This window comes from Microplitis mediator, chromosome 10 (assembly GCF_029852145.1).
Source record: "Microplitis mediator isolate UGA2020A chromosome 10, iyMicMedi2.1, whole genome shotgun sequence".
Lineage (NCBI taxonomy): Eukaryota > Metazoa > Arthropoda > Insecta > Hymenoptera > Braconidae > Microplitis > Microplitis mediator.
The window spans coordinates 2,632,130-2,643,553 of NC_079978.1; the positions used below are offsets into that span (position 1 = coordinate 2,632,130).

At 31.8% G+C, this 11,424-nt stretch overlaps 1 protein-coding gene across 6 annotated transcripts; it reads left to right on the forward strand.

Moving 5' to 3' along the window:
* Window positions 1-5: 5 nt before the first annotated feature.
* Window positions 6-8,568, forward strand: LOC130676213 (organic cation transporter protein). Of its 6 annotated transcripts, none has more exons than XM_057482301.1 (12): window positions 6-185; window positions 276-399; window positions 464-531; window positions 5,171-5,440; window positions 5,535-5,799; window positions 6,085-6,343; window positions 6,455-6,623; window positions 6,716-6,949; window positions 7,029-7,243; window positions 7,353-7,534; window positions 7,658-7,794; window positions 7,889-8,568. In XM_057482301.1, the coding sequence occupies exons 4-12, from the start codon at window positions 5,298-5,300 to the stop codon at window positions 8,028-8,030; spliced, it is 1,746 nt and encodes a 581-aa protein (XP_057338284.1). In that variant the 5' UTR covers window positions 6-185; window positions 276-399; window positions 464-531; window positions 5,171-5,297; the 3' UTR covers window positions 8,031-8,568. The 6 variants fall into 6 exon arrangements, with proteins under 6 accessions (XP_057338284.1, XP_057338283.1, XP_057338282.1 ...); XM_057482300.1 differs by having other exon boundaries at window positions 464-524; XM_057482299.1 differs by lacking the exon at window positions 464-531.
* Window positions 8,569-11,424: the final 2,856 nt, after the last annotated feature.

Below are 11,424 nucleotides of genomic sequence, written 5' to 3' on the forward strand. Positions count from 1 at the left end.
CATCTATCATCACATCACCCCACCTCTGCATCACGCACATTTATTTATTTATTTTAAATATATTTATATATACCGACTTTTATTTATCACCTAAAGTTATAAATTAAACATTTTTATTATTGATATTATAAATAAATTCAAATAAAGTATTTATCCAGCCCATGTGTTCATTGATTACTATCACAGTAAGTAAAATATAATCAATAATATATATAAATATAAATTCAAAACCGACTGTCAGTGTGCGTAAATTTAAAAATTTATTTTTATTTCAGCGGATAATTTAAAAAGCCGGTAATCGAATGTTAAAAACATCCACGTGGAGATCCGATCATCACAAACGTCAATTACTGATACACGCAACTTTAATTACTTTTAAATAATTACTAATCATTGGAGGTAATTAGCGTTTATAAAATTTTTAATTATTTCAATGGAGATAACGTGAATTATTTTATTTCAGTGAATTTATTATCATCATAATCAGTCTATATCAGTGCCCTTGCTTACGATATATATGATAGGTAATAGGTAATGATATGCACTGACGTTTAAATATTAGCTGCTGTTAATAGATAGAGTGGATCTTCACTAAAACTAGTACATTATTGTATGCATATAAAATAACGCGCTTGCGCGTGTAATTCTGAATGATCAATTGTGCTTTACATTTTTATATGTGTATATACATACTCGGTATATAAATTGTATTATATTATAACTTATAATATACTATTATAGATATGTATATGCTTACATATATACATATATTACACGACATGATACGACTGTCGGTTTTAAAACATGATATCTACAAGTCATTCGACGCGACTCATTTGACAAAATGCTTCCGTGAAAATCAATTGTCCTACTCTCTTTAGCATTCATTAAAAAAAAAATTAATAATATTTATAATACGTACATACATATGTACATACATACATACATTATTCATTGATATTTTCATACTCTAAATATTTTAAGTAGACCCAGTACCCGATCAGGGAACTAGTACCCGATCACTCATGTATTTGTATATCTATAATTACTAAATTTTACTAAATATATACATACAAATATATGAGTGATCGTGTACTAGTTCCCTGATTAGATACTGGGTCTTTTACCTCAATGTCAGTTATTTTTTTTTTATTTTTTCGCGCATTTGAATAAATTTATTTATTTATTTCATTTGAATTTAGCGCCAGTTTTTCAAACCTGGTTTATTTTTATCCGAGTTCAAGGGCAGTGCGGACTGAATTTTCGAATTTTATTCGTCTAATAATAATTATGACACTCGAATGATGAAAATCTTCCGGAAAAGTTTGACTTGTACATTTTTTCGGGAGCTATAAAAATTGCGGTAATAAAAATTAATTGATAAATTAAATTAAAAGGAAAGTAAAATTCAAAAATTCGGTTAGTGCAGCCTTAAACTAATATTTCTAATATCTATATATTAATAATATATAGATATACCAGCAATAATAATTTAAATCCGGATTAAAAATAAAAGATTTGAAAAACTGGCTTTTATTGAGGGCTCAAAAATTTGGGCAATTTAAAATTTATATGATACTCGACTATTCTTATTTGTATATTATCAATATATAGACACAAACTCATCACTTACATTCCTTGTCATGCGATAAAACAATTTCATGATTCGATGTATTGATAGCAAGCGTTATCAAGAGTCTAAAGTAAAAAAAATAACTGTTATTTAATAATGAGTTATGACTTTGAAATTTAAAGTTATAAAATATTACATAAATAAAAGATAAATAATTTTTTTTTAATAGTATGGATAAAGTGTAAAGTCTATTGATTTTATTTATTATTCAGCTGCCTACAGTAAATGAAATAAATTTAGTTAAATTTGTACAATCAGCTACAATGTGCAATAATAATATATACATATACATATACATTTATACAGTGTAGTATTTTTAGCTGGATCCGTATAATTGCGTTACTAATTTTTCGCCACAAATTTGTTGATAAGTTAAGTTATAAAACGAAGGAAATGCAATCGAGATACTCTAGTTTATAGCGATAGATATAAATAATTTAAATAAAACGGATGGAGTAGTTTAACTTGTAGACTTTTAACTGCGCATGTTTTTCACACATAATGGGAATGAACTTTTAGCTGTTTTGCGCCTCTAGCACAGTCACCGTCGTTTTTACCCCGGGGTGGGTCTGAGTCGTCTGCTCTCGTACCCAGGCTTTATATTTGCCGGTATATGCCAATAGCAACAACAAATATACTATTCTATTACATATTCTATTATTTACATTCAAAAAGTAAAAAAAAAATAGAAATTTGTTTGCGCGCCAACATCTAATGTAAGCTTTTAAAATTAACTCCATATATACAGTTTATTTATTTTTATTTTCGGTCTATTATTTCACCACACAAACAAATACTCAATAAAATAATTCAGCACAACAGCATGTGTGAAATAAAAAATAATACTCCGAGTGGGTGAGTAGTACAAAGTAAATCGAGAGTGGCATGACTTAAATATTAATAGCGTTAAATTTATATTGTGAGTTTGGAATGTCGTTTGGAGCGAGATTCCCACGCGAACACATTCACGTACACGATGATGATGATGATGATGATGATGCTGCTAAGAGTAATATTTGTGTGTAGTACGCATCCACATACTTACATATCATCGTGCAACGTGTCGTCTGTTATTGTCAGTGTGTATATAAATTTATGATATTTAAAGCCCCAGTGGTTCCTCATTGCAAATCTTTAATTTAATACTAAATAATAAAATCTACTAACCGGCTGCTGCCGGGCACGCCGCTTTGATGATTAATATATATGTATATCTTATCTCCATCTCTTACGAATTCCCCCTCTCTTACTTAAATCTTTATTATTATTCGCTTCATATATAGTATAACTTGATATATATTTATTCGAGCTCGTTATCTTTTATATCCATGCGATACGATTGTAGTGAAACGCGTGTCGGTACATATATGCATACCCTAGAGCCTACAGCACCGGCATTACATGGATTGATGCTGGGGATGTTGATGAGTACGTGAAGCCACCGGCGCCATCGATAATCATTTTACGGTCATTCGTTCTTGGTCATTACAGATATAATAGGCTCGTTTTTATTAGAGCTACAACTTGGGTATTTATTACTTTAATTCAGCTCGCTGATGAATAAGTAGGGAGTGGAGATAATAATAGCCGGTAGGACAGTCAGGTAGATGCAGAGCATCATCATCATCATCGCTGGCACCAGTGGCAAAAACTCGTCTCGTAGGATTTGTATTTATAATTTTTTTACTGTACTGGTTTATACATATTTGCTGGTTTTAAATGCTTTCCCATAATTTGTACTCTAGCTACTGCATTTAATCAAGGTCAGGGGGCTGTTTTGTCCAAGGCTACGGCCCTATCATCAGATCATGTCGTACGATCTGCCACGACCGTACAACACAAGGAGAGTAGGGGATGATGCTTCGAGAAACTACTGCGGTGGTCCATAAATCCAACCCCTACTCCATCATTTCTCAATCACACTTTTTTTTTATTATTATTAATTTTATCCCAAGAGCCTGCTCTTGGAACTAGAGTTTAATTATCATTTTTAAAAATTATCCAATTGTAGATACCACGTGGATTTAAAATAATAACGAGCTCATTAATATGGACAAGCGATGACGAATGACCGGGTGGAAATAGATTGAAGAAAATAATTTTATTTATCTGATGATAGAGGATGGACTGTCTTCTCTGTGTGAATGTATGTTAAAGATGAACAACAAGAAAAAGAAGAAGAAGAAGAAGAAGAAAAAGGGAAGGGGAAGAAGAAGATTATTCTCTGGCCCCCTCGGGAGGATGCAGAGACACTGATGATGCACTTGGTGTACATATACTTTTTTTTTATATTATTTTTTTTATTTTTCTTTGCATTCGGTCGAGGCGAGGAGAGAAACCAGTTGAGAAGATTTTTCTCGCGGTGGGAACCTATACTACAACCTACTACCGACCAAGAAATTCTCGCCCTTCACCTTCCTCACGGTATCCACCGCCCCTTTTATATATACACATATACATATATATAAATTCTGATCCACTGGCACTCTATTCCAGAAATAGCTTTCGTTATAAATGTGGACTCCGGTCATCTAAAAGGGGATAATGCTCGCGGGCTGTGGAATTTTTATATGGTTAAAAAATAAGTTGAATAAACTAAAGTTTAAATTTATTTAGCTTTTGTTGCACCTCAAAGGCGCCAAGGTATCAGTGAGTTTTTTACTAATTTTTTTTTTTGCCAAAAATAAAAATTAGTGAATTATTGGCTAAGCAGGCAGACGGAGAGACAAAGCAGAAAATATCTCACATGTACGCATTGTACGCGGGGTATGTGTGTCTTACGGTCGATGCTGATCATGCACATTAATGACTTGACCAACCTCTTGGCTGGCTGGTTACCTGTCGAGACCATAACGTGGGCCATTGACAAGTAGACACACGGATTATGGTAGGGCGTGTTAAGACGGTAGATAATAATAATAAAGAATAAAAAATAAATAATAAAAGTATAAGTAAAAGACAGTAGACAATACTTGATGCTTAAGCTCAAGTCTTGACCGATGATACGCCTTAGTATTAATGTGTATGTATATATATACGTATATGTATTGGTATATTAAGCCGGCCAAGGAATAGACATTGTTGCTACACACACCCTGGGTAACTACTCACTCTCACTCTTACTCCCGCCCTCATCACAACTTACTCGTCGTGACTTGAGAGTCTCTGAGCCGGTTGAGATGCTACCAATGCAACGAACCGTACGTTAGTCGTTAGTCGGGTTTAAAACTTCACGAGGATCATATCTTGGTCTTAAATAATAAAATTTTACAAACAATACTCAGTACTGTTTAATTATTTATTTCACTCGCACTTAGGTAATTATAAGCAGTTTATTAATTAATAAATCTAATAAATTTGTCTAGGATTTATTAATCAAACATGACGTTGATGAAACAAATCAAGAGATTTAATTTTTAATTAGACTACTAATGTACACTTTAATTTATCATGATAATTTATTTGTTTTAAGACATCGTTAAATATTATTATCGTGATTGTAAGTTTAATCTACAGTAATTTTTTTTATGATTGCAGATATAGGAGAAGAAATAGTATAAGTTACAGAAGATAATTATAAGCAAGGATCCAACAAGTTGTAGACTTGCTTTTTTGCTACTGAAAAGGTTTAAAATTTTGAATTTGAAAATCAAACTTGAGGACAATGGCCTACGATGATGTTATTTTGCGGATGGGAGAATTCGGGAGATATCAACGTAGGATTTATGTACTTCTGTGCCTTCCAGCAATTATTTGTGCTTTTCATAAAATGGGTGGAGTATTTCTAGGGCCAAAAATGACTACGAGGTAAATAAATATAAATGAAATATGTTATACCAGTTAATTATGTTTAGTAATAAAAGTTTGCCTGGTGTTTTAATAATTAAATTAATTGTTACAGGTGTTTATTACCTTGGGAAGAAAATAACGCGTCATTTGTAATAGATCCAGTTATTATGAATGGAAGTTATCCCTTGGATGAGAAACAGGGACGATCTCAGTGCACGAGACGAGTAAATTTGACGGGATACGTCCCTGAAGGTGCCGAAGGCGGAGGAAATACTGGAAGTACCGGCGATCCGACAAGGACGTCCAGCGACGGGCTTATGACCTGCCGGGAATTCGTCTTCGACACTAGCATTTACAAAAGTACAACTACCTCGGAGGTATAATATGTTATTAATATAAATATTTTAAATATGAGTAGCAGTAGTGGTAATTACCCGTCATCGGCTCCCAGTGAATGCGATCAAAGGATTTATTATAAAAAGTAATTAATTATATATCCTGGGTATGTCCAAGTAGCATGCGATCGTTTCAGATTGCGTGAGAGAAACTGACGTTGGCTACTTGAGAATAAAATAAATAAAAAAATCTAAATAAATGAATGAATGAATGAATTGATGAATGAAGTATAATAAATATTTACATATGTGTGTTGTTTGTTTCAGTGGAATTTAGTTTGTGATAAAGCATGGCTGAGAGCTGTTGGAGATTCACTTTTTATGGTAGGAGTGATGCTTGGCTCAATAATATTTGGTGGTTTGTCTGATAAATTTGGACGTAGACCTATTTTCTTCCTGTCCCTAGTGATTCAACTTGTCGGTGGTTTACTTGTTGCTGTTGCGCCGGAATATATTTCGTATGTTATCTTCAGATTGATTGTCGGCTCAACAACGAGCGGTGTATTCTTGGTAGCCTACGTAATCGGTAATGCATAATTGTTTGACAGTTAATTTAAATTCCATAGATTAACTAATAAATGGTGATAATGACAACTGATAAGCCAACTTTCTAAATTTGTTTACTGTAAAATTTTAGCTCTGGAAATGGTCGGCCCGAAGAAACGGTCAGTTGCTGGTGTGGGCTGTCAATTATTTTTCACACTCGGTTACATACTGACCGCTGGGTTCGCTTACTATATTCGTGACTGGAGATATTTACAAATAGCCATCACCCTACCGAGCTTTGCCTTTCTTGTTTACTGGTGGTAATTAAACTGGTCGTCATTGAACTTACAAATAAACAAACAATTAATCTTAATGACGATTCATTTTAAATAAATTTATTATTAATGTCTAGGTTTATCCCCGAGTCAGCGCGTTGGCTTCTCACTAAAGGCAAAGATGAAGAAGCTAAAGAATTATTACAGCGAGCTGCTAAAGAAAATGGTATTGAAATACCTCGTGATACGTTAGATTGTCTTCTACATGAAAGTAATGGAGATAATGTTCTTGTAAATAGTCAAGCGTCGTTGTTTGATTTATTCCGTACGCCAAATCTCAGAAGAAAAAGTCTGCTCCTTTTCTTCAACTGGTAAAAAAAATAATTTAAAAGATTAAATATATTTATGTATTTAAATAGTAAATAATACAAGCATATAATTCATTTATAGGCTGGTAAACAGTGGAACTTATTATGGTCTCTCGTGGAATGTAAATAATTTAGGAGGAAACGATTATGTTAATTTTGTTATACTCGGTGCTGTTGAAGTACCAGCATACTTATTTCTCATTTTTGTACTAGAACGTTGGGGAAGAAAGAGTATTCTTTGTGGTTGCATGGTTGTTTCTGGTCTTGCCTTAGTAGGAACAATATTTGTTCCCGAAGGTATTCATCCACTTACATTCATTTTATATTTTTTTTTAAACACCATTGTCTTGAATTTATAATATTTATACTCTACTCCATTACTGATTTATTTTTTTCTGATATTTAGAGTATCCATGGATGATTGTCGTACTTGCAATGATCGGTAAATTGGCAATAACATCCTCATATGGTGGCATATATGTTTTTACTGCTGAGCAGTTTCCTACGGTTGTACGAAACGTCGGCCTTGGTGCCTGTTCAACTTTCGCCAGAATTGGCGGTGTCATTGCACCCTATGTTAATTATTTAGTACGTACTTTTTATAGAATTAGACAGCTCGGTATCATTTTGTAAATTAACAGCTTCGTAATTATGGAAGAAAATTCATTAATGTGTTTAATAATAAATTAATTTTTTTTTTTTTAATTACAGGCTGAAATATGGAAACCTCTGCCTCTAGTTATATTTGGAGCATGTGCACTTGCCGGTGGTTTGATATCACTCATGTTACCTGAAACACTTAATAAAAAATTACCCGAGACTATTGAAGACGGTGAATTATTTGGATTGTTAGTATTATTTAATTTACTCATTAATTATTTTACATTTTATTATTGTTAATTAATAAATTAATTTTTTTGTTTATTTATTTATTGATTGAAGAAAAGACAAAACTTCAAAATCGAAGAAAGATAAAAATCGTGAACTAAAGCAGCTTGATGTTCATCATCTAAATGACACCGACTCAATAAAACCATTGAAGCCAGTAGAGAATGGAATCCATGATTCGAAGCAAAATGGATGACGTTCATAAGCTTATTGAAATTTGGAAAAGATGTTTGCAGTATTCGAGGATTTTTTTTAATCTGCCAAGCGTTAAATACGTTTTTAAAAAAAAAGAAAAAGAAAAAAAAACAAAAAAAAATAAATAAATAAATAAATAAAAGGAACAAATGCCAAGTGTACCTTTGTACCGCAATTGTTGTCATTAGGGTAATACAGAACATTTGATTGTTCAAATTTATCACAAGCACTGCGCTTTGATGCTAAAAATAAACAATTATGGTTGTGTGAAATTTTATTGAAAGTTTTTTAACAATGTAACTTTTTTGTTTTATATAAATATTTTAATTGCAAATGACAGACGAATGACTGATAAATTTATAATCGTAATTAAATAAGAAAAAACCATCAACGCGCACTTTTATATTACTATACATAATTTACACTAAATCACTGAATTGTTATAATAAATGAATTTGTTGTATCATTTTGACTAGTATACTATGAATTTCATTAAATTCCTTTTTATACAGAAAAAATACACGATTTTTTTAACATTTAATTGTAGAAGTCATTTTTATTTTTATTCAATAACCCGAGCATATAATTTATGTATGAAAAGTATTTTTAAATGAAATAACTCAGAATAAGATACCAGCCGTCCAGGTTTGCTCGAACCTAGTCCTGGTTTTTAAATAAAAAACGTTCCAGCAGCTGACCATTTTGTCCGCTTGAAAGATTTTTCAATTAAAAAAATTTACAAAAAGTTACTCTTGAATGAGTGTGAATGTTGCAGATATCAGTTAAATTTAAACTTATAAATAAATTGAGTAAATAATTTAAAAAATGCACTTATTAATTTCAAAATCTTTTAAAAGCGCATTTAAAAAAATTTTTTTTATTAATTATTTATGACCGTGAAGTTAGACGACACCCGCCATTTTAAAAATGAAAAAGCTTATAACTTTAAAAAAAAAAAAATTTTTCAAATTTAAAAAAAATGCTCGTGTAGATTTTTCAATTTTCTAGACGAGTATTTTTATAAAAAGATCAAAAAATAAATACTCGAAGTACAATTTGAAATTAAATTTTAAGATTACTTATTTTGTATTCCAAAAGTTTTACAAACCTCGTTACTTTTTGATTTTTATATATAATTTTTCGAAATCTAGACGAGTATTTTTTTTATTTTTCACTTTTCCAATTTTTTAATCTGGAAGTTAACCGTTTTCGAATAAAATGTCTTGTAATTTAAAAGAAAACAAAAATTTTGAAATTTCGAAAAAATACTCGTGTAGAGTTTTCAATTTTCTAAACGAGTATTTGTTTTAAACGATCGAAAATACTCGAATTTTTATTTTAAATAAAAATTAATTAATAAAAATATCAATTATAATTTTTTTTTTATATTATATTTTTCAAATTATTAAAATGATTATAACTCGGATTTTAGCGACTTGACTCGTAGGACTTTTTTCAAAGGGAATAAAATTTCCTATAAAATTTCTATCAACGTTTTTGATGTACTTTCATTGGTTTATGTTCTGCAAGCCAATAAAGGTCAATTTCATAGGAAAAATGAGTTCCGCAACGGACACAAGTGAAACAGCTGGAATTACAGCTAAGTAACTATGGGAACTTTTGAAGAACACCGAATGCCCTACAATTTGCGACCAAAACCGCCTTGATATCATGAAACGAAGCTGAGTATTAGAAAATTAAAAAAAAAGTAATTTAATTTACGTGTATTTTAAATAGGAAATCTTTAAAATCTAATGGCAAGTACTTAGCATTGAAATTAAGAGCTCATATTTGGTAAGAAATTTTTTTTTCGATGAAGATTGCTCAATCTAGGACTCTAATATTTTTTTTCCTCCGGTATTATCTGTTACTTTCGATTGAAAGAGTCTCAGAAATCGCCAGTTAAATTCTCTGGAAATCCCAGAGAAATCCCATAGAAATCCCATAGAAAATATAGACCCAGCACTCGGAGTTTTAAAAAGAATTGAATTATCGCAAGTTAAATTCTCTAGAAATCCCAGAGACATCCCATAGAAATCCCATAGAAAATATAGACCCAGCACTCGGAGTTTTAAAAAGAATTGAATTATCGCAAGTTAAATTCTCTAGAAATCCCAGAGACATCCCATAGAAATTCCATAGAAAATATAGACCCAGCACTCGGAGTTGTAAAAAAAATAGTATTATCGCAAGTTGAATTCTCTGGAAATCCTAGAGACATCCCATAGAAATCCCATAGAAAATATAGACCTAGCACTCGGAGTTATAAAAAAAATAGAATTATCGCAAGTTGAATTCTCTGGAAATCCCAGAGACATCCCATAGAAATTCCATAGAAAATATAGACCCAGCACTCGGAGTTTTAAAAAAAATAGAATTATCGCAAGTTGAATTCTCTGGAAATCCCAGAGACATCCCATAGAAATTCCATAGAAAATAGAGACCCAGCACTCGGAGTTTTAAAAAAAATAGAATTATCGCAAGTTGAATTCTCTGGAAATCCCAGAGACATCCCATAGAAATTCCATAGAAAATATAGACCCAGCACTCGGAGTTGTAAAAAAAATAGAATTATCGCAAGTTGAATTCTCTGGAAATCCCAGAGACATCGCATAGAAATCCCATAGAACATATAGACCCAGCACTCGGAGTTTTAAAAAAAATAGAATTATCGCAAGTTGAATTTTCTGGAAATCCCAGAGACATCCCATAGAAATCCCATAGAAAATATAGACCTAGCACTCGGAGTTTTAAAAAAAATAGAATTATCGCAAGTTGAATTCTCTGGAAATCCCAGAGACATTCCATAGAAATTCCATAGAAAATATAGACCCAGCACTCGGAGTTGTAAAAAAAATAGAATTATCGCAAGTTGAATTCTCTGGAAATCCCAGAGACATCCCATAGAAATCCCATAGAACATATAGACCCAGCACTCGGAGTTTTAAAAAAAATAGAATTATCGCAAGTTGAATTTTCTGGAAATCCCAGAGACATCCCATAGAAATCCCATAGAAAATATAGACCTAGCACTCGGAGTTGTAAAAAAAATAGAATTATCGCAAGTTGAATTCTCTGGAAATCCCAGAGACATCCCATAGAAATTCCATAGAAAATATAGACCCAGCACTCGGAGTTTTAAAAAAAATAGAATTATCGCAAGTTGAATTCTCTGGAAATCCCAGAGACATCCCATAGAAATTCCATAGAAAATATAGACCCAGCACTCGGAGTTTTAAAAAAAATAGAATTATCGCAAGTTGAATTTTCTGGAAATCCCAGAGACATCCCATAGAAATTCCATAGAAAATATAGACCCAGCACTCGGAGTTTTAAAAAAAATAGAATTATCGCAAGTTGAATTCCCTGGAAATCCCAGAGACATCCCATAGAAA

Coding starts and splice junctions, on each gene's coding strand:
- LOC130676213 (XM_057482301.1), top strand. CDS start 5,298: ATGGCCTACGATGATGTTATTTTGCGGATGGGAGAATTCGGGAGATAT. Junction 5,800..6,084: donor AAAGTACAACTACCTCGGAG/GTATAATATGTT, acceptor TGTTTGTTTCAG/TGGAATTTAGTTTGTGATAA. Junction 6,950..7,028: donor CTGCTCCTTTTCTTCAACTG/GTAAAAAAAATA, acceptor ATTCATTTATAG/GCTGGTAAACAGTGGAACTT.